Consider the following 22044-nt stretch of genomic DNA (forward strand, 5'->3'; position numbering starts at 1 on the left):
AGTTTTATACTAGAAGTGTTTATAACTGCAATACACTTCCTAATTATTATCATTTTTTCTTTATATTTTCTAAAGACCAGTTATAAGCCTGGATTACCTGATCAAATTGCATGACCACTAATGAATCTTAGGGGCTGGGGAAGTAATGGAATGGGTAATAGTGTTTTCCACAGGACCTTGGGTTCCAATACCCAAATCCCACAGGAAAATGCCTAAAAGAGTTAGAGACAAATGTATATGAGGAGAGCACTGCCAATCAACTAGGCCAAAACAAAACAGTAACAGAGGACAGATATCTAATGTCCTCTTCTATCCTCCATGCAGGTGCATACAGGAGCAGGCATCTACACACACACACACACACACACACACACACACACACACACACACACACACGTATGCACATGCTTACAATACACATGAGTGAAAGCACAGATGTGAACCCTCTCCCATATCCACACACTAAAAAATAGAACCTCACTATTCTTACTATATATTGCTATTGCTTACCCAAAGTCTATACTTTTATAAGCAGTAACCAAAGGGTCAGTTTGGTCATAACCTTGAAAAATTATAGAGGTTTTATCACACGGGTCATTCAATGATTATTAAATGATTTCATCTAGTTACAGTAATTTATATTGCTTATGTGAGATTTTCTATGGGCTGTTTCCCATTCATCAAGGATCTTATATCACTTTAGTCAAGTTTAATGAGCTAATAAGCACTATTAATAAATGCTTATTCGGTCAAGCACATGGTTCATTGTGATAGTAGTGACATGACTTAAGTATTTAAGTCATATTGGGTTATAGGCTTCATGGTGATTTCTTGGTTTTCAAATGTAAAATTGCCGTCCTCTTAACTGCTCCTTTTGCCAGGGTCTTACAGATGTAGTTGTACCAAGCATGTAACCCTGGCCTGCTTGAAACACACTTGTTTGCCTGTTCTTGATTTAAACTGCATGAGGCCAAGAAGCAAGACCTGTCCTTTTCTTTCCTGCTGCTGTTGGTCCCGAGAGCTTTCACTGCCATTTAATAAATAGCACTTTTGAAACTTCTGCAAAGTTTTCTATCTCTAAATCCATGCTGTCATCTACATTTTACCTTGTTCTTAATTTTTATCTTGTCTTTCCTTGTTATCATTTTTATTTGTCTCTATTTCCCTCTGTCCTATGTCTTTTTTCCATTAGGAAAAAAAAATTACTCATGTGACTAAGAGAAGGTGGCAGGAAAGACAAGTTGCTGGCTTCATCTAACATTCATAAAAGGCCCCAAACTTAGCCTTATTTTGAAATGAGGTTATACGCATTTCCCTTGTGATATACTGACAGGCTTGAAAGCAGAATTCATTCAGCATTCAACTTTAATTTTTAATTATGAACCTTGAAATTATGCCTCAGCTTTTCTGATGAATCCCGGGACCCTTTTCATTTGGGGAATTTCCTCCTCAAAGCAGTAAGTAGCCCTGGCTTGTCTGAAACTCCATGATGACTTAAGAACACATTCTTTTTTGGATCATTTTTGTTCATTTGTTTTGTTTTGTTTTTCTAGTTCCTAGGGCTTAACTTTACAAAAGGCACCTGACAATGTGCTTATATATGAGTTCAGTGTCTCATCTTTCTCTCCGTACATCTCACCACATTTAGGTTTTCTCACTTTGCCCTCCCCTTCAGAAGGGCATGACAACACTTGGTGTGAATATGGACAGAAAATGAGCAGGAAAACAAACCTGAAAGGGGTTGCAATGTTCGCCTTTACTAGTGTCTGTATTCATCACAGACTGGGTACTTAGACTGTGATTGTGTGTGTGTGTGTGTGTGTGTGTGTGTGTGTGTGTGTGTGTGTGTGTGTGTGCATGTGCACGCGCACGCTGCTGCTTATTATCATCAGCATGATTCTTCCCCCCCCCCCCCCCCGATATGATACTAAAGTCCCCTCCAAAGTGAACTTAATTTTCCTTGGTGCTTTCTGCTCAGATTGTCAACAAATTAACACAAACCCAATCTCTTTCTCTCTCTGCCACCTTCCTTCTCTCCCTCATCCCTTCCCTCCCTCCCTCTCTCTTCCTAGAACACTGAAAGAAATCTGTTGTATACTTACTGTCTCATTGGCTCAACTTTTAATACAGATACATTACAGAAGCTTAGAATATGAGAGAGAACACATAAGTTCTCAGTTCCTCAGGTCTGAGAGTCTGCAGGGTTTTACGGTAAATCATTCAGAGGCACTTGGATAAATCCCTCATTACTATTACAGCACAGACTCAAATCAACTCCAGAATAACCAAGTTGGGTAACAGCAGCAGGTGACCCAAAGAGAGTCTGAAATTGATGACATCATCCCACACATACTTTCCTCTGTTTTTTCTTTTGTTTTTGTTTTAGGTTTTTTTCTTTTTTCTTTTCTTTTCTTTCTTTTTTTTTTTTTTTTTTTTTTTTTTTGGCTTGTTGCTGTGTAAGTAAAGAACACAAGGAGGAGTGAAGAGCATAAAGCTTTGAGGTTAAGAGAGATGAACATGTTGTAGGCCCTAAATCGCTAGAATGCTGATGAATATTTTAAGGGCCATTTCCATCATGCAGCCAAGCAGGTATATGCTGCTGTTATTATGTGCTGCCATCCGGTGTCCATTTGGTAGAATGTCAAGCTGATGTCTGTGTCAGGGGCTTTTTATTGTTTTAGTTTTGCTTTGTTTCACCTTCTTCCATTTTTTCCACTTTATAACTCACAATTTATTTTAGTAAGTTTTAAGAAGTATTCCATTTGCCTAAAATACCCTGGCAATTGCTCATATCAAAATCAGTTGTTCTGATGTGAATTTAGTTCTTCTGGCTTTGTAATTAAAGGATCTTTTATCCTATCAGATATCATGTATTTTGTCTGTCAAACTGCAAAACACGTTTCAATTTCTTGTTCCTGGATCTATTTTCAGCACTAAAGACTAGCTGTAATTCCGCACTGTATACCTGGAAGTCTGTGAGGGGACTTGGAATCTTGCTCATTCCGGGGGGTACTGACTCTTGACTCCCTAAGTTACATGTATTTTAAGAGAGAGAGAGAGGGATGGAGAGAGAGAGAGAGAGAGAGAGAGAGAGAGAGAGAGAGAGAGAGAGAGTAAGGAGAAGGAGGAGGAGGAGGGAGGAAGGAAGGGAGGGAGGGAGGGAGGAAGGAAGGGGGGGAGGGAGGGAGGGAGGGAGGGAGGAAGGAAGGAAAGGGAGGGAGGGAGGGAGGGAGGGAGGAAGGAAGGAAGAGCAAGCGTGTTAGCAACAGTTAACCATTCTCTCAATGTCCCAATGTTAGGACGAATGTGGGGGCTTTAGCTGCCTCCCACTGGTGTAGGAACACACTTGCTCAGCAGGAGGTGGCACAGAACACTGGAACCAGCAAGACAGGCAGCTCTGCTCCTAGGAGGAAGAGTTCTAACGCTTCTCCAAGAGCATGTCCTCTCCTCCTAACTCCTGCCATGAGGCTCTGCATAGAGCAGGCATAATAGGAGAGTATATGGCCATGCCCCAGAAACAGCTGATCCTTCAGAATGAGTGTAGGGTTCAGGGTCAAATCCTTCAATGTCTTCTGTATGACTGTGTGCCCTTAGGTAGGACACGGTCTCAGTAAGCTTCAGTTTTCTCCTCAGTTGCACTGGCTCCTCACCCACCTGCAAGGGTTGCTCGGAGAACTGGTGCCTTTCTATGTTTTAGGGTCTGTCTTCTAATCAGTGATAAAAATCCTGGAGGTTCATCCTACTCAACTTTACTTTTATCTTCTACTTACTATCTTTACTTTTCTAGTCTGCCGTGGGAATTGTTTGGCACAGAGTGTGTGTGAACAGGTACTTGTGACTGGCTTAGTGGTTCAAGTACATGATGTGTGTAAAATACCAGGTGGCAAACTGTGCCCCAAGTTAGAGGCAAAGCAACAGCATAGCTCCCGTTATTGAAAGGTTTGAGACGAAGAGATGATCTAGCTGGGGACTGGTCAGACTACTAATCTTCTTTAAAAGAACTGGGTAAAGTAGTTAGTAAGACAGCCCAGATGGATGACTCATTCTCACAGACGACAAATGGTTTTCATAAATTGAGGAAGTCAGCCAAGGCTATTTAACTTACATTGATGATATTCTTAGTCAAGTTCACACTGCTTACATCTTTTAAAAATCCAGTGTAAGGTCATCGATTACAAGATGCATTTTCAGAGAAACTGGACTTGACCTTTAATGCTCATGTGGTATTAAGTAAGACCTCTAAACTCTCTGAGCCTAGTTTTCTATCTTAGTACATGGGGACATTAGTAGTTTCCTCGTTTTTGGCTTAAGAGTACAAACATTAGCCAGACAATTAAACTTTTACTAGTTGCTCAAAATAATTATGTCACTGATATTTTTAAAAGAAACAGTGGGAGAAATTGAGGTGAAAAGAGGTCTTAAATTTATCTGCTGCATTTTATTATTTATTTTGACAAGAAATGATTTTCAAGCTGTAGGACTCAGCTGTTGGGGTGTCTTTCCTCTTCATTTAGATACAATAAAGATGATGTTTGAGACCAACGAAGCTAAGCTATAACAGCCCCAGACATAGGTATTACAGATGGTCACATGACTAAGCTTCCCAGCTCTTCCTTCTCCTGCATTAGCGTTTGTCCTTTCAGTTAACCTGGCAGAGATAGTTCAAAGCCCGAAGACAGAATGATGACGTAACTGGAATTTCATGGACTTCCTGTGTAACCCGCTCCAGTTAGAAGTTTAAAGAACAGAAGAGTTTTTCCAGCAAGTTCTATAAATGATCAACATCTGAAACAGATTCAAACCAGAACCATTTCTCTAGGAACTTCTATAGATAGGAAGCAAACACGGTGCGCGAGCGCGCTGCCAGGAGATAGGAACTATAGTGAGAAGCACAGCAGGTGGATTAAATATGGGTCCGTCACCTGCTAGGATGGTTCGCACTCTGATCACACATGGTCAAAAGGACTGATAGAGATGGCCAGCCTTGACCAGTGGCTCAACGTTTCTCACTCTTCTTTCTGGAGTCATCTAATAAAGTGAACTGCTTAAAGGGAAGGCTATTACTGACTCAATTCACCTTAGTACTGTTGCTATCTATAAAAAGAAACTGACACTAATCCAGACAGAAAGTGTTCATTTTTCTCTTGCTTTCTGACTTTTTATAATTTGATTGAAGCACTGACTACCGATCTGAAGACAAGGGAGTCCAACAGCATGGTGTTGTATGATGAAATTTTGAATGTGTTTCTTGTGTGTCTGTTTATTCTGTTCTTTTTTAATGCAATAGTTCAACATTAAGAAAACTGCAGGAGGCTGGAAAGATTGCTCAGGGTTAGGAACACTGACGGCTCTTCCTGAAGACCCAAGTTTGGTTCTCAGCACTGATGTAGTGGCTCACAGTGTCCTTAACTCCAGTTCCCTGGGATCTGACACCCCTTTCTGGTTCTGCAGGCACAAGTCATGTACACATACATACAGGCAGAACATGAATACACATAAAGATAAAAATAAATACCTTTTAAAAAGGAAAGCTTCAGGTATGTAATAGCAACCACATTCTTTTTGTCAACATTAGTCATACTAAATAAAAACTATCCTCATAATTAAGGCTCTAGATTTTAAATGGAAAGTGGAAAAAATCACACAAAATCTGTGTACATGGAACACAAAAAAAGGTCATATTCATGCATTTTGTATGGTTTTCTATTTATCTGAATGAAAGCTTCTTTGTAAAGTTTTTCTGCATTGCTTTTTGTAAAATCAATACAATTATGTTGAAATAAAGGTTAAACTAGAGAAAACGGTAACAATATAATTGAAGGGTAGAAACTTGTGCATCCCAATCTTATTGATAGTTTTGCCACCTAAGAAAGAAAACCTTTCACAACACTAATACACACATACTCCGAATGCAGAAGCTTTCATGTGTTCAGTTGAAGAAATAAGGAAAACTAAGAAATAAATACAAAGGGAAGGAGAGAACTGTAATCTCACCATCTTATTTAACTATGGCTACAATTGAGACTTTTTTCCAGGCCAAAGTGATCATTGATTAAATAAACGTCCATTTAGCTCCTAGACTCTCCAGGACTCTGTGCTAGGCTCTGAAAATACCCAATAATGTTGAAATGATTTCTGTTGCCTGCGGGCTTGTATTTTAATGAAGGCAATGAAAGTGAAAAATTTTGAAGTATTTTTTTTAATTCATCATGTTACATGTCATGAATGTACTTTGAGGGAAGCAATATTTGGACTTCTGATGGATGGAATTAATAATCAGAAGGGGCTGAGCTGAGGAAAATGGTCCTAGGTAAATTGCATAGCATGGAGCAAAGTATATATTATGGGCTACATTGAAATCTTCCCACATCAGTATTCTCAAACACAGGAGTCATTCTTCCAATGTACTATTATGAAAAATTTTCTTAAGCAATCTCTGTTTTTTGATGGTTTTTGTTTGTTTTGTTTTCATGCTTTAGGAGCAGAATTACCAAGGAATGTGCAATTCATCTTAATGGTCAGAGCCTCAAAAACCTGGACCTATTTCTTAGGGACAAATTTAAATTTGTGGGAATAAACATGCCTAGTCAAAAACTAGGTATAAATTTTTTGGAAATTTATGAAAAAATACATTGTTATATTGCACTCTAGAAGTGTGAGAGAATGTATTTATCATTGGTTCTTTAAATCCTTGGCAATTTCATGGGAAAGAGGAGAAAACACACCACTGCTCCTATTTGTAATTCTTTGACTGCTAGTGAGTATCAAAAGCATTTTTATTTAAAGAATGGCGTGTGAACTGGTCAGTCTTTTTGATTCTGAGACGTGCTACATCAATGAGAAAGAGCAGAGACGGAATGGCCTCCAACATATTTACTTTAATGCTTCAGTACTGTGAGGAGATATACAAAATATGGTCACTGATTAGTTAAAGAGCATCTGGGAAGATTGACAAACTAAGAAACTTTTATTTATGTGCCACAAAATTTAAAATTCTAGAGTTTTTTATTATTATATGAATTTTCTACTACTTAACATATATAAATAAATAGAAGACATTTAGGAAAACTCATTAAAAACAGTCTGCACTCACAACAAATTCCCTGATATGGTTCATAAATGTTCTTTTCTCTTACGATGCATTTATCTATTTTTTTTTCCCCCTAAGGAAAAACTGGTCTACTTCCTGGATTGTTCTTTCTGGTCAAAAAATTGAATTTTACAAAGACTCCAAGCAGCAAGCTCTTCCCAACACGGTAGGTTGTTCTCTGGTTTTTTCAAATAGCATTGAATCCAAAGTGTGGTTTCATCAGCTATCACACTGAAGCCTCTGAGCTACCAACCTCTGAAAGTAGATGGAGGAAAGGACACAGAAACCTCTTAATCAGATGAAGGGAAAATAGAACATAGTGTCTGTTTTATTAAGTGCTGCATTTGGAGAAGATGCAGAAATGAGATGGATGGTGAGCGGCTATCTGGTAATGTGAAGGTAACACTTTAAATTAAGGTGCCATTTGTAAGTGCTTTATTCTTATTTATGAAATAATCACTAAATGCTGCTACTTTCCCAAATAATGTATTATAAAGCATGTTATAAAATGCATTAGTAATAAATGTTTAACGGATGAGACTATGGGAGGCTGCTTTAAAGAATATTATAAGACGTAAATCGTATTAAACCATGTATGTGCATCTTTAATACATGGATTTAAGTTGTTATCTTGGATTCTATAAAGTGCCTCACACATTAATAAATAATAATAAACTGTTTATAAACGGCACCTTAATATAGGGTGTTACCAATGAAAAAACACTCTAAGTTAACGAAGTGATTTTTTATCTTAACCTAACTATGACATTCACTATATCCAGCTAACCTTTCTGAATACTCCTTATGATGACACCTAATGAGCCTAATGGAATTTCTGTATCTTGTGGTTATTGCAAAGTAAGATTTGCAGAATTGCTTCACTGTACCTGAGGGAAGGCACCACAGGCCGCAGAGATGTGGCAGTGACAGCAGGAGCTATTGGGAGTTACTTAATGGTGAAACCTGGACCTCAAAACCTCACTGCCCAAACACAACAGCTACCATGCAGTGCAAGAAAGGGTGGGCAGATGGTCTGTCAGGCCCTGATTAGGAAGGACTCTAGGCCACAAAGAACTAACCTGCCATAGCCCATTGGTTTGATAGGTAGTAAAGAAAGTGGTGGCCTGGTGGGAGGGAACCATAATGAGCTAATTTATATTTGGCAGATGATAAAATAATGGCAAGTTCTTTGCTCTACAGCCACTAGTTATGTTTGCTATGTAATCCTCTTTAAATAGGAAATAGGAACTCTGGCTAAAAGATGTCTTTTAAAGAAGAAAAAATTAGTAAGAACAAAGAATCACATCTGGCTTGCTCCTCATCATTTCAATCACCTTTGTCTGCAAATGACTTACTGATTTTGGAGACTCCGTAAAGCCCAATTTACAAACTAATAATGAATAAATTAAAAATATCTTAGTCCTCTGCATTTTAATTTACTTCAAAAATTTGTCTTAGGGCTTTGTTTTGTTTTTCTTGTTGGCTACAGTAAGGTTGGGATAGTATTTGAAGGGACATAAAATACCACCTAAGGCTGGGCACAAAAGAACCCCCACCCCCTCGCAGGGCCTCAGTTCTTTTCTTTGAATGAGTTCTGTGGGGAAGGTAGGAAGTTGGAAGGTGCCAGCCTGCCTGGGCATGATGCTAAGAAGATGATCCTTGTCCTGCTGAGGGAGAAGAATCCCATTGGAGTTGAGTCAGATGGAGATAATGGGATGGATTAATTCCATATTACAGCATTTATTTCATTATTTTTTAATCTCCTCATACCAGGAGATACAATTCTCTCAGCTGTTTAATTGTATAAAGGGGAAAGAAAACTCTCTTATCCATCGCAGGCAAACCTTGCAGGTTAGCTCACTAATTGTATGCCACCAACTCAACCTTCAGAATTGTGACAAAGTGACAATGGATTTGACTTGTAGGAGGAACTCATTGACTTTCTGTTTTGTTTTGTTTTTTGGCAGTCCTTATTTATTACTTCTGGCCCCATTTTCAGTGCTTTCTGTTTCTCCCAGGCACCCGTTGTCTTCAAAGCAAATTCTGGGTAGGAGCTAACTGTTCTGTGGTAAAGGGAAAGAGAATTACAGATCTCTGTTTGTACCGCATGAATTGTCTTGCTAGTCAACTTGGATTCATTTCTAACTGAGTATTAAAGTCCTAGTGGGATAGCTGCATTTATCAACTCCAGCCTTAGAGAAATGATACAATGATTGCCAGGCCTTGATTAAAGATGCTGTGGTTTTACTCGGGAAGAGATTCATGCTCAAATTTCTAAATTTTCCTTACACCCTTTAGCAGAGCCCTGGTGTTCACTCTGCTCCCAAGGAGAGGCTTTTCCTCCACTAGGCCTGGAGAAGCTGTTGTGAGTGCAGACTGTGGTCTAAAGAGAAAACCGCATCGTAAGCTTTCTGAGCCACCTTCGAATGTTATGAGTGACGAGGCAAAGTTTAGGGTAGCTCAGAGCATGCTAAAGTCACACACCCAGAGGACCAGTAATCTTGCCACTAAGTAGCTGACAAAATTAATCAACTTCTTTGAGATGGGAATCCTCAACGAAGGACATGGTAGTTTTGTCAACAAAAATGGTAAAGAATGAAAATAATGAAGTAGAACCAAAGAGTCACAACAGCTATAATTATTAATCACCTGCTCTCATATTTGCTAATAACATTTTTAAGTATTTGAGGCTGAAGATGTGGCTCTGTGGTTAAGAGTATTTTCTGCTCTCTCACAGGACCCAGGTTCAGTTCCCAGTAACCATAAGGCAACTCACAACCATTTGTAATTCTAATTTCAGAGAATCTAATGCCCCTGTTCTTCACTGTGACACCAGGCACACATATGATTCACATACATGCAGGCAAAAGACTCATATACATAAATTAAAAATAAATAAGTATTTAAAAAATAATTTATTATGTAAACACTTTATATCATATATAATACTGACAGCAGTATAGTCAAGACATTATTGTATCATATTAATTTTTTATGAGTTGTTTCACACATTTATAAGTATATATATAGATAGATAGAGAGAGAGAGAGAGAGACAGAGAGACAGAGAGAGACAGAGACAGAGACAGAGAGAGGCAGGTTCTCACTGTGTAACCCTGGAGTGCCTGGACCATTTTACTACATGGACCAGCCTATCTTGAACTTACAGAGACCAATCTGCCTCTGCCTCCCAAGTGCTGGTTGTACCACCATGCCTGTCTGTCAAACTTTTACAAATTTAAGAAAATAGTGTTACACAAGGCTTTTATAAAGAGAAAATAATCTGTATCCAAAGGCAGCAAGAGATATCTATTCAAATGAAGCAGCGGTTCATCTGGGACTCACTTATACATTCCTAAATATCCAAGAGTATTTCTAGACCCCATGTTCTTCTGTGGATTCTCACTACTGCTGTTTGATGTAGCATCTCACATAATGCTGTGAGTGATTGCACAGCCCACGTTTGACAAATCTTTTTCTCACTGGGGTGTTTTCAATGTCTGTCTTTCCCTGACTTAGGGCCGTTAGAACAGTGTGCCACTGGTGGCACATCTCAAACAGCAAACACTAAGTTCTCATGATTTTGGAGTCTGCAAACTCCAAGATACAGGCACTGGTAGATCTAGTGTTCAGTGAAAATGCCCTTTCCATGTGGGTCCCATCTCCTTGTAATCCCACGAATAGCAAGAAGAACATTAAGGCTTTGCCCTTCATAGCAGATCCCACCCCCAAACCCAGCTTCCAACAGCATGGCAAGGGTTTAGTATTCAGTGTACGAACATGTTGATTCCACAACAACATCCTAGTGACACTTTTATCCTGAAAACATGCACAGGATCATGTAGTTTTGGGTCCTCAGTCCTCCCTTTAAAGAAAGTGGAGGACTTTTATCCCTTCCAGTGTTTGAATCAGAAGGTCAAACAGTAACTGATCATCTAGTGTCAGGATTTCCTAACAGGACACTATAAAATGCCGCCATCTAAACACCTAGGAGGGAACCAGTGCAGAACTAAAGTCGGTCTCTACAGAGAAAGAAGCAGGTTTGCTATCTACCTGCATCCTGTTCCTGCTTATGCACCTCACCTCAGACCAGAGCGTGGTCAGTGCTGGATGCTGTGCTTACTATGGTCCTGAATACAGTCTACAAGTTTTCCATGTTTTCAGATGTAGCCCACTTTATAGTCTCTCATTTTTATTCTAAGTCTCAGCCAAAGTATGTTAAAGTGTCTTACTATATTCTCCAAATGTCTTAACAGTCTTCTCTCTTTTTTTCCCCTGTATTTTTGTCTTTTTGAGCTGAGTTGGGAGTACTTTTTCTCTGTGTGTCTTTCAGTTCTTTACTTAAGTCTCTTCATGTGATAAACATTTTTTCTCTAATTTTAAATAGTATAATTTTTCACTTCTAGGAGTTTGTTTCTTTTAATTTATTCTATCAGCTGGCATTGCTACTTGTTTCCCACAGGTATTTTCCAGAGGATGATTTAATTTTGGTAAAACCAGGAGGAGTAGTTGTTTTATGACTGGTCTTGTGATTCTAACATCAGTGGTCCAGGGCCTCACTGTATTCATGTGTTTTTGCAGCCTGTCACTCATGCTTCTCGGGTTCCTGATTGTCATTGCTCACCTTTGGCTGTGCACTAATCATTAAGATTGAAATAAGACCATGCGGGGTGGGGGTGGGGGAGGTCCCTGTGGCTTGGAATAAATGTGTCCTACTTACTGGAGTGTTTGTATTTTCAAAAGGGGTGTGAGACAGTGACTTCTTGTCTCAGATGGTGGTATTAGATTCTCTTTGAAATGTATCTGAAATGGCAGAAGTACAGAAACACTAACTTCTTGGAGACAAGGTGCTTCTCTGCTCCTTTAACATTTTAGCTTCCCAACACCTCCTTTCAGTGTCCTTTTGGAATCAGAGAAATAAAACAGTTTCAACACCAGTATTTGTTTATCTTTCCATAAGATCTTAGGCAGGACCTTGTTCTATTACATTGTGAGGTGGAACAAAGCTCCAATGTGTAGTATAAATAAACGACCTCAGAACAACATGAAGTTAGGTTGCTTTGAGACTCAGTTTTCCTGTCTATTTTAGAGCCCCACCCCACACATACAAATAAAAACTTCAGCATGGCTTTCTCCTCTGTCATTTCAGACTTTCAATTCTGAAGTAATCTTTAAAAGATATGTTTTTTACCCAAAATTTTTCGTTGTTTTCAGTGGGAGAGTTGATCCAAATAACATGTCTACTCATTATAATCTACTTCACTTTAATGTGAGTATGCATTCAGTTAATCAGGTTTGTGCTATTTATATCAGCCTTGGTGGGAAAAGACTTCATCAGAATATGTATTGAAATCCCACAATGAACAGCTTGCTCGTTAAGGCTGCATATAAGACATAGATATACAACCAAGATAGAGACGTTGCCTTAACAGATCTCTGCCAATAACGATGAGATGAAATAGGAAACAGAATAGATGTTTGTTTTTGTTTTTCTTCCTGTCTTTTTATTTTCTCCTTCAGGATTTAAAGGAGGGAGTGCTCACATCTGTGAAGGATTTGAATTGGGCCTTAAGAGATGCTTGTCACTTCTGCATGTGGAGATTGACAGGCAGAAAACACTGGGCAATGAAAAACATGAACAATGACTAAGAATGGATGGAATATGAGCACTAAAATATAAATGGTTTCTTTGGTCCAGTTGAAATACAGGATAAAATAAGCCTTAAGGAGAGGCTGTGAGTTTATGAATGTGCTACCAGGGCAGGGCTCTTCAATGTGATACTGATATATAATTCAGGCATCTGCATTGCAGAATAATCTAAACGGCTTTTACTGAGAATGAGTATGACACATGTGGTGTTTCTGGAAGGAGCTGAACTTAGAGAGGGACCCAAACAAGAGAGAAACTGATTCTCTTGGGATCATGAGTTACCCTCAATACAGGACCAGAACCTTTGCTTCCCAGTAGATGCACGCACAGTCATTGTCACATCTCCTGCTGTCAGTTGGGTTTTTCTCTGAGGCGTTGACTCAAACAAACTCTCTTTTTTGGATGCAACTATACATTTTTGTGCCTGGACAATTTCAGTTGACTCTTGTATCCCATTTCCAAGTAACACCTAGGCACTTGCTGTATTTTGTGACTTTAGAGTTTCTGTTTGATGTGTGTGAAGATACCTGATAGCATCTATGGGACACTATAGATGCACATGCTTGATTAATCAAAACCTGTGGATGGATGGCCTTGTGAAGTGGATTGTTCACAATGTGTTTATTCTTTCACAGTTTCCACATACCTATAACGTACTTTGATCATGATTCCACCATCCTGGTCTCTCACCCCCTTCTCTCTCCCATTGATTCCATTTTAGAATATAATAACCCCAACAAGGCCTTCTTACACTTTTGTGTCATTTCCCTTATGTGACCAACTGTGCTTAATTGTGGTTGCCTACATGAGTATGAGTGGGGGTTACTTACTTGAATAAGGGCAATGCACCAGTGGCTACACCACTAAGAATTTGACTTTTCTTAGTAACCATCAAATGTCTAGATCTCTTAGGGAGAGGTAGAGTCATATGAGCCTCTCCTCAGGTGAGGATTTCGGAAAAGGACTCCTGGTTTCTCCAGAAATAAGACCAACAACTGACAAATGTCAGAACAACTTTTTTAAATGTAGAGACCCCAGCTCACTTATTTATTCTATGAATAATCAATAAGTCCTACCAGGCATCACATGATCATTTTAATCAAAGAGAAATCCAAATGAATAATATATGACCCTTGCTCTCACAGTGTTGTGATATGGTAGAGCTGACAGAACCATAAATAAGCTTATTATAATAAACTATGACTGTGATATAACTGTAAGAAAGCCAGCAACAGACCAGGGCTTCCCAGGTATACAGGAATGTAAAATAGGCATACAAATCAAACATTTACTGATAATAAATCAGAGAAATTTATTTTATCACAATTTTTCGGTATGCATATAATTTTACTGTTTATTAAAATGGAAGCAAATTTACATAATAAGATGTATGTGCTTATTTTTTTCAACATAAAGAACTAAATCTTGGCTGAGCATTTGATACTATAGGACCTAGAGCATTTTGTCAGAGTTGATTGATGCTGTGATTCTGTAATCATCAATTCTGAGAATGCTAGTTTGTATAAATAGGTAGTTCAAAATAGCAGGAGTACTATTTAGAGACATTTTAGAAATAGGTGGAAATTTTGCTCCACTCTTATGGCCAAAATCCATTTGGTAATTTTTTTAAGTGGAATTCAAATAAGCAAATAAAATGTTGAATTTTACGGAAATCAAACACTGAACAAAAAAGGCAGCTGAAGGGTATGTTAATTTTACACTGACATTCTGAAGAACGATGACGGGAAAGTACAGATAGTCTGCCTTCATAAATCCCTCCACTGTACTTCTGTAAGGACAGAACCTTCAGTATGTACAGTGAGGACACTACCACTCATCACACAGTCTCAAACGTGAGCTGAGGTTTCCCAGGCAGCCTTTGCTGGCTCTGAGGATACAAACACATGTGCAATGCAAAGTGTTCGTGCATGCTCCAAGCTCAGAAGCAAGGCTGAAGTGAAGTCCTGTGACACAGCACAGGCAAGCATTGCCAGACACATCTTCTTTGCAATTTTATTTTGAAATAACTTTTTCTCTTTGCATATCCAGAAGAAAAAGTAGCCAATTTTCATGACCCTTGCGCCTTAGGGTTTCTATTGCTGTGAAGAGACACCATGACCATGGCAACTCTTACAAAGGAAAACATTTAATTGAGGTGGCAGCTTACAGTTTCAGAGGTTTAGTCCGTTATCATCATAGTGAGGAGCATGGTAGCATGAAGGGAGACATGTGCTGGCTACATCTAGATCAGAAGGCAATAGGAAAGACCCTGACACTGAGTGAAGCTTAAGCATAGGAAACCTCAAAGTCCACCCCTACAGTGACGCACTTCCTCCAACAAGGCTACACCTACTCCAACAATGCCACACCTCCTAATAGTGCCACTCCCTATGAGCATATGAAGGCCAGTTACATTTAAACTACCACACTCCACAATCAGTTACCTGGCCGTTTAAGAAGCCCAGCTCTAAAACCATAGGTTTGTGTGGATTTTTGCATAGCAATTGGCCCCATAGGCTTATATTTTTGAATGTTTTGTCATTAGGGTGTGTTGCTGCTTGAGAGGGATTAGGAGGTGTGGCCTTGTTGGAGGAAGTGTGTCACTTGGGGTGGGTTTTGGGGATTCAGAAACCCAAAACAAGCCCAAAAGCTTTCTGCTGCTTTCAGATCTGTATGGAGAACTCTCAACTTATCCAGTACCACCTAAGCCTGCCTATTACCATTCTCCCTGGCATGATGACAATGGACTAAATCTCTGAAACTGAAAGCAAGCCCCGATTAAACAGTTTCCTTCATAAGAGTTGCCGAGGTCATTGTGTCTCTTCGCAGCCATTGGACACTGACTAAGACAGTTTGGTATATATAGTCCTTTCTCAGAGATGATGGCCTTGCAAGTTAATGCTCATTCTATGTATCCCCTCATTTGATCATTCTACAAGCAATATTCTGCAAGCTCAACTTTGCACCTTTGTATCAAATGTTCTGAAAAGTACAAAACTGAAGCAGCCATGCTGGGTACACAGGACAGCGGTCTACTCTCCCCAGAAGCCAGAGACAAGAGCATCACAGATTGAAACCTTGCCTGGGGTGCAAACCTTGCTCAACTTAGCATGTTTTCTTTTCTTTTTTGGGGAGGGTTGGGTTTTTTGTTTGTTTGTTTGTTTGTTTTTGTTTTTGTTCTGCTGGCAATGTAGTTCAGTGGTGCAGAATTTGATTTCTATGCTCAAGGTCCTAAATTCTACCCCAATTACTAAAAGGAAGGAAGAAGAGGTGGAAAAGTAGGAGGAAAAAGAGGAGGAGGAAAGGAAGAATCAACTCATGATCTTCCTGCCTCTGCTTCTTCAGCATATCTTATCAGCAGACACCACATGAAAAATGGTATGTAACCGTTGCCTTGCTTGCTGACCTTGACCTTGATACCCTCCCTATGCTAATTCCCTGCCGGGTTCCACCCTCCTGAATGCTTAAGGGAAGTTCCTTGTCTGTGTATCCTGCATAATAGGCATTAACAGCTAAGATGCAAGCTTGTAAATCATCGGTAGTGAACCGGGGTTCTCCCATTGTACTGTAAGCCTGTATTTAAAACCTCTTCCCTCCTTCAATAAATAGCATTCGGCATTAAATAAAAAAAAAAAGAAAAATGATATGATTCTACACATAAAAGACCCTAAAAACTCCCCAAACCTTAATAGCTGATAAATACATTCAGCAAAGTAGTAGGATAAAAAGTTAACACATAAAAATCAGTGATCTTCCTATATACACAGGACAAGTATACCAAGAAAGAAATTGGAGAAACAATTCTATCCACAATGACCTAGAAATACATACCTTGAAATAAATCTAACCAAGGAAGTGAAAGACTTGTATCAGAAAGGCACCAGAAGATGGAAGGACCTTTCATGCTCATGGATTTGTATGAGTAATATTATGAAAATGGTCATCCTACCAAAAGCAATCTACAGAATCACAATATTCATAAAAATCCCAATGATATTCTTTACATAAATTGAAAAAAATCCTAAATTTCATGTGGAAACATGCACAGAACAATAAATAAAACAGAACAAAAATCTCCAGAATAACCAACATAATCCTAAACAATAAAAGCACTATGGAGATACAACCACCCTGATTTTATACTGCTTTATACCAAAGTGATATAGTAAGAAAAATAGCATGATACTTGGCATAAAGCAGAAACATGGGTGTAGATGTATCCAACCTTCCCATCAAACAATAAACACAGAACCAATGCAAAGAAGAAAGCCAAGAGGTCAGAGCCAAGAGCCAAAACCTTACCCTTCCTCCTGCAGTGGTCCTACCTCTCCGAACCAGAGCTACCCCTGTGTTAAAGTCTTTATATAGAGTTCCTGTCCTGCCTTCTCATTGGTTGTAAACCCAACCACATGACCGCCTCCTCACAGCCTGTCTGTATAGGCCTCCAGGTTTTCCATGATTGGTATTAAGATTAAAGGCATGTGTATCCAATAATGGCTGTATCCCTGAACACACAGAGACTTACCCAGCTCTGCCTACTAAGTGCTGGAATTACAAGCGTACGCTACCACTGCCCTGCTTTTCTATGGCTTGCTAATAGCTCTGACCCCCGGGCAACTTTATTTATTAACATACAAATAACATTTTAATACAAATAAAATATCACCATACATGGGGGCTGGACAGATGGCTCAGAGTTTAAGAGCACTGACTGCTCTTCCAGAGGTCCTGAGTTCAATTCCCAGCAACCACATGGTGGCTCACAACCATCTGTATGAGATCTGGTGCCCTCTTCTGGCCTGCAGTCATACATGCTGTATACATAATAAATAAATAAATCTTTAAAAAGAAAAAAAAACAGAAACATTGAACAATGGAACAGAACTGAGGACCCACATCTAACTCCACACTCCTACAGCCCCCCACCCTCTTTTCAAAGAGGCAAGAAAATACACAGTGGAAAAAAATAGCATTTTCAATAAAAGGTGCTGATCAAACTGGATAGCTGGGTATAGAAGAAGGAAACTAGATCCTTAACTCTCACCATACACAAAATCCCAGATGCATCAAGGACCTCGGCGTAAAGCCTGACACTCTCAATCAGACAATGGAGGAATTACTAATAGAGTGGAACTTATAACAAGGGAACAGACAATATCCAGGTAGCATAGGCATTAACACCAACAATTGACAAATGGGACCCATGGAAGTAAAATGCTTTTTTTCTACAGCAAAATACACCATCATTCAAATGAAGAGACAGCCTACAGAGTGGGCAACTAACTTTCCCAGCCATACATCTGACACAGGATTAATATCCAGAATATACAAAGAACTCAACAGAAAAAAAACTAAACATAAAAATAAATAAATAAATAAATAAATAAATAAATAAATAAATAAATAAATAAAGGTCCAGATAAATTGGGGCAAGGAACTCAACAGAGACTTTTCAAAAGATGAAACATTACTGGCTAAGAAACACTTTTAGCATATTCGACATCTTTAGCCATCAGAGAAATGCAAATTAAAACTACTTTGAGAGTTCATCTTAGCATAATCAGAATGGTTAAGGTCAAAAAGCATACAAACAAATGACAATAGCTAAAGTACAAATGCTGGCATGGAGATGAGAATGAAGGGAATGTATTCATGATCATTGGGAGTACAAACCAGTGCATTCACTATGGAAATTGTTGTGGAGATTCCTCAAAAAGCTGAAAATAGATAGATCACATGATTAAGTTATACCAGTGTCTTACATAGGTTTTTTGTTGCTGTGAAGAGACACCATGACCATGGCAACTCTCATAAAGAAAACATTTAATTGGGGTGGCTCACTTACAGTTTTAGAGGTTGAATTGATTATCAACATAAAGCGGGGCATGGTAGCATGCAGGCAGACATGGTGCAGGTACCAAGAATGCTACATCTTGCAGGCAATAGGAAGTTGACTGACTGACACACCGAGGGAAGCTTGAGCAAAAGAGATCTCAAAGCCCACCCCCACAGTGACACACTTCCTCCAAAGAGGTCACACTTCCTAATAGTGCCACTCCCTTTGGGGGCCATTTTCTTTCAAACATTCTGTTCCCTGACCCTCAAAGGCTTATAGCCATGTCAAAATGCAAAAAAAAAAAAAAAAAAAAAAATGTATTCACTCTAACTTCAAAAATCCCCATAGTCTATAACAGTCTCAAACTTGTCTCAAAGTCCAAAGTCTCTTTTGAGAAGCATGGCAATCTCTCAATTGTTATCCTCTGTAAAAATCAAAACGAAAAAGCAGATCACATACTTCCAATATATAATGGCACAGGATATATATTACCATTCCAAAACATAAGGAAGGGAGCATAGCAAGGAAACACTGGACCAAAGCAAGCCCAAAAACCAGCCGGGCAAACTCCAAACTCTGCATCTCTGTGTCTGATATCAAGACACTCGACACATCTCCAACTCCATTCAGCTTTGTTGACTGCAACACACTTCTTTCTCTTGGGCTGATTCCACTCCCTATTAGCAGCTCTTCTTGGCAGGTATCCCAAGACTCTGGCATCTCTAACATCTTGGGTTCTTTAAGGCAATCCAGGCTTCAACTTCACAGCTTCACACAATGACCTCTCTACTAGGCCTCCATTCAGGGACACCTCTCACACATGCCTGTCCTCAGTGGCTTTATTTCATAACTCCTTTCTCCTATCCTTAACTTTAAAGCCAGAACCATGTGGCCAAAGCTGACAAGTTCTGCTGCTTGCTGGGGCTAGAACATGGCTCCGTCATTCAGTTACATCTTCATCAACTTTCTGTCTTTCACAGCTTGGCTGTCCTGAAACTTGCTCTGTAGACCAGGCTGGCCTCAAACTCGAGAGATCTGCCAGCCTCTGCCTTCCCAGTACTGGGATTAAAGGTGTGCCCCACCAGACCACATGTGGCTCTAAGCTTTTCTTTAGTTCCTTTTCACAAATTGGAAATCTAGCTGGGTGGGATCTTGCTCTGAGGTCACCACTCCCTTTATTCCATTTCTTAATCTGTTTATCCCCTTCAACACAGGATTTAGCTTTATTCCACTTCCTGGTACTCTTTCTTTCTCCTCAGCATTTACTTTTTGTAATTTACCCTGCTCGGCTTGCTCCTTTTCATTATAAATCTTCATTATGGTTATCATTAATATCCAAAGGACAGAGACTATACTAGACTGTTTTGAGATCCCTTCTGCTAATGGAATTAATCCAAAACTTTTCATTCTAGCCTTGAGTAGACTCTTCAAACAAGGACAAAAGGCAGTCACTTCCTTCACCAAAACATCACAAGAATGATTCCTAGGCAGCATACTAAATCTCTTCTCTGAAACCTCTTGAGCCAGCTCCCAACATTTCAAATCATTGTCTAACATGTTCCTACTAGTATTCCCTATTAAACAGTACTTACAGCATTTCACTGCTGTCCTAACCCAAAGTACCAAAATCCATATTTCTCCAAATGAAAGCATGGTCAGGCCATTTACAGCAATATCCCACTCCAAGTACCAACTTCTGTCTTAGTTAGATTTTATTGCTGTGAAGAGACACCATGACCAGGGCAACTCTTATAAAGAAAACATTTAGTTGGGGTGACTGTTATAGTTTCAGAGGTTTAGTCCATTATCAAAGTGAAGGGGAACATGGCAGACGTGGTGCTGGAGCTGAGAGTGCTACATCTTGCAGGCAACAGGAAGTTGACTGACTGACACACTGAGAGAAACTTGAGCAAAAGAGATCTCAAAGCCCACTCCCACAGTGACACACTTCCTCCAACAAGGCCACACCTCCTAACAGTGCTACTCCCTTTGGGTGCCATTTTCTTTCAAACCACCAAAACAAGTTCTTGGGCATATACACAAAATTTACATCTTACTACAGAGATAATTGTTTATTTATGTTCTTTGTTGCTCTAATGCCAGGAAATAGAAACAGCCTACATGTCTACCAGCTGATGAATTTATAATGAAAATGTGGTACATTTACACAATGCAATAATATTCACCTGTTGAGAAAGAGTAGTTATTCTGAGTGAGGTGATCTAGACCCTAAGGAGCAAACAAGTATATTTTTTTTTCTCTCATATATGGATGTGATCATTGATCTTTAGAAATGTGTATTTCATTTTGACCACCCATAAATGTTAGGAAACTAGTAAGGGATCATAGTGGATGAGGAAATCTTTCAAAGGAAGAGAGAGAGAGAGTGATATAAAGGGGGCAAGAATGATAATTAAACTAAAAAGATTAAATGGGGTAGGGGATGGGAGGGAATATGGAAAGGGGTAACTGATACTAAAGGCCAATTGAAAATGTCATATGGACACTTACTGTTGTAGAAGCTTTCTAAAATATATGTATGTATACACATGTAAAATAGTTTAAATGGGGTTTCTTTATAAAGGGGTGGGGGCAAGACCACAACTACATACTACATGCTAGCAAATAAAAACCTCAGTATTAGAAATGGGTTATCTCTTTATAGAGTTGATGGCCAGTTGGGGTCTCATAAAAAACAAACATTACTGGCTATTTCCATTGCTTTTGGTCACCCTCCAGAAGTTGACAAAAAAGTCCTATTGTTGAAGCTACCTCATTCATGAATCATAACACATGGAGAAATCAAGTTGGCACTGACCCAGGAGCTTCATCCCTGCTATCTAGTTTGATAGTGCTGGAAGGTGCAATATGCTATACAGGAGGATAAAATTAATCATCAGTCTTACCCAGCTGTAAATCCAGTGAGTGAGCTAAGAAAATGACTCCACTGGTACAGTAGTGGCACAAATATTATGGACATAATCAAACACTTTCTAATTGGATTTAAGGTCAGCTTCACAAGATAAAACCCATACCTGCCGTAGGTACTGGAGCCAAGAATTTGAGGTTAGATACGTCATAGCCTTTGGGTAGAACCTACCACCATTATTCTACTAATAGGACATAGTATGTAATTGACTTCTAATGACTTATCACTGTATCCATGGATTAGTACACTTGTCAACCCTCCTCAGAGAAGCTGCTTCTTGTAGTAGTTGGCAACTACTACACAAGTGGTCAACATACAGGGAATAAGAAACTATGGCGTACTCAGCCCCAAATGGAACAACCAATTTCCCCAAGGCTCAGAGACCATTGTGAAAGAGGGGGATGAAAGATTGTGAGGGCCAGAGATAGTAGGTGGAAAGGAAACAGTGTTTTCTGGACACAGCAGGTCAATTGCACATAGGACCTCACAGCGATTATGACACCATCACAAGACCTGAGTAAGCTCTAGCCAGATGAAAAT

The 22044-nt window shown here is 39.3% G+C and overlaps 1 protein-coding gene across 1 annotated transcript in view; it reads left to right on the forward strand.

Annotated features, from left to right (window-relative positions):
* The window catches only part of Arhgap15 (Rho GTPase activating protein 15), a 597450-nt gene that overhangs the window by 89582 nt on the left and 485824 nt on the right, over positions 1–22044 (forward strand). The window contains exon 5 of the mRNA XM_052725640.1: positions 7169–7256. Within this exon, the coding sequence (XP_052581600.1) occupies positions 7169–7256 (88 nt within the window). The remainder of the gene's footprint in view (positions 1–7168; positions 7257–22044) is intronic.

This window comes from Peromyscus californicus, unplaced genomic scaffold (assembly GCF_007827085.1).
Source record: "Peromyscus californicus insignis strain IS unplaced genomic scaffold, ASM782708v3 Scaffold_7__1_contigs__length_154581171, whole genome shotgun sequence".
Taxonomy (NCBI): Eukaryota; Metazoa; Chordata; class Mammalia; order Rodentia; family Cricetidae; genus Peromyscus; species Peromyscus californicus.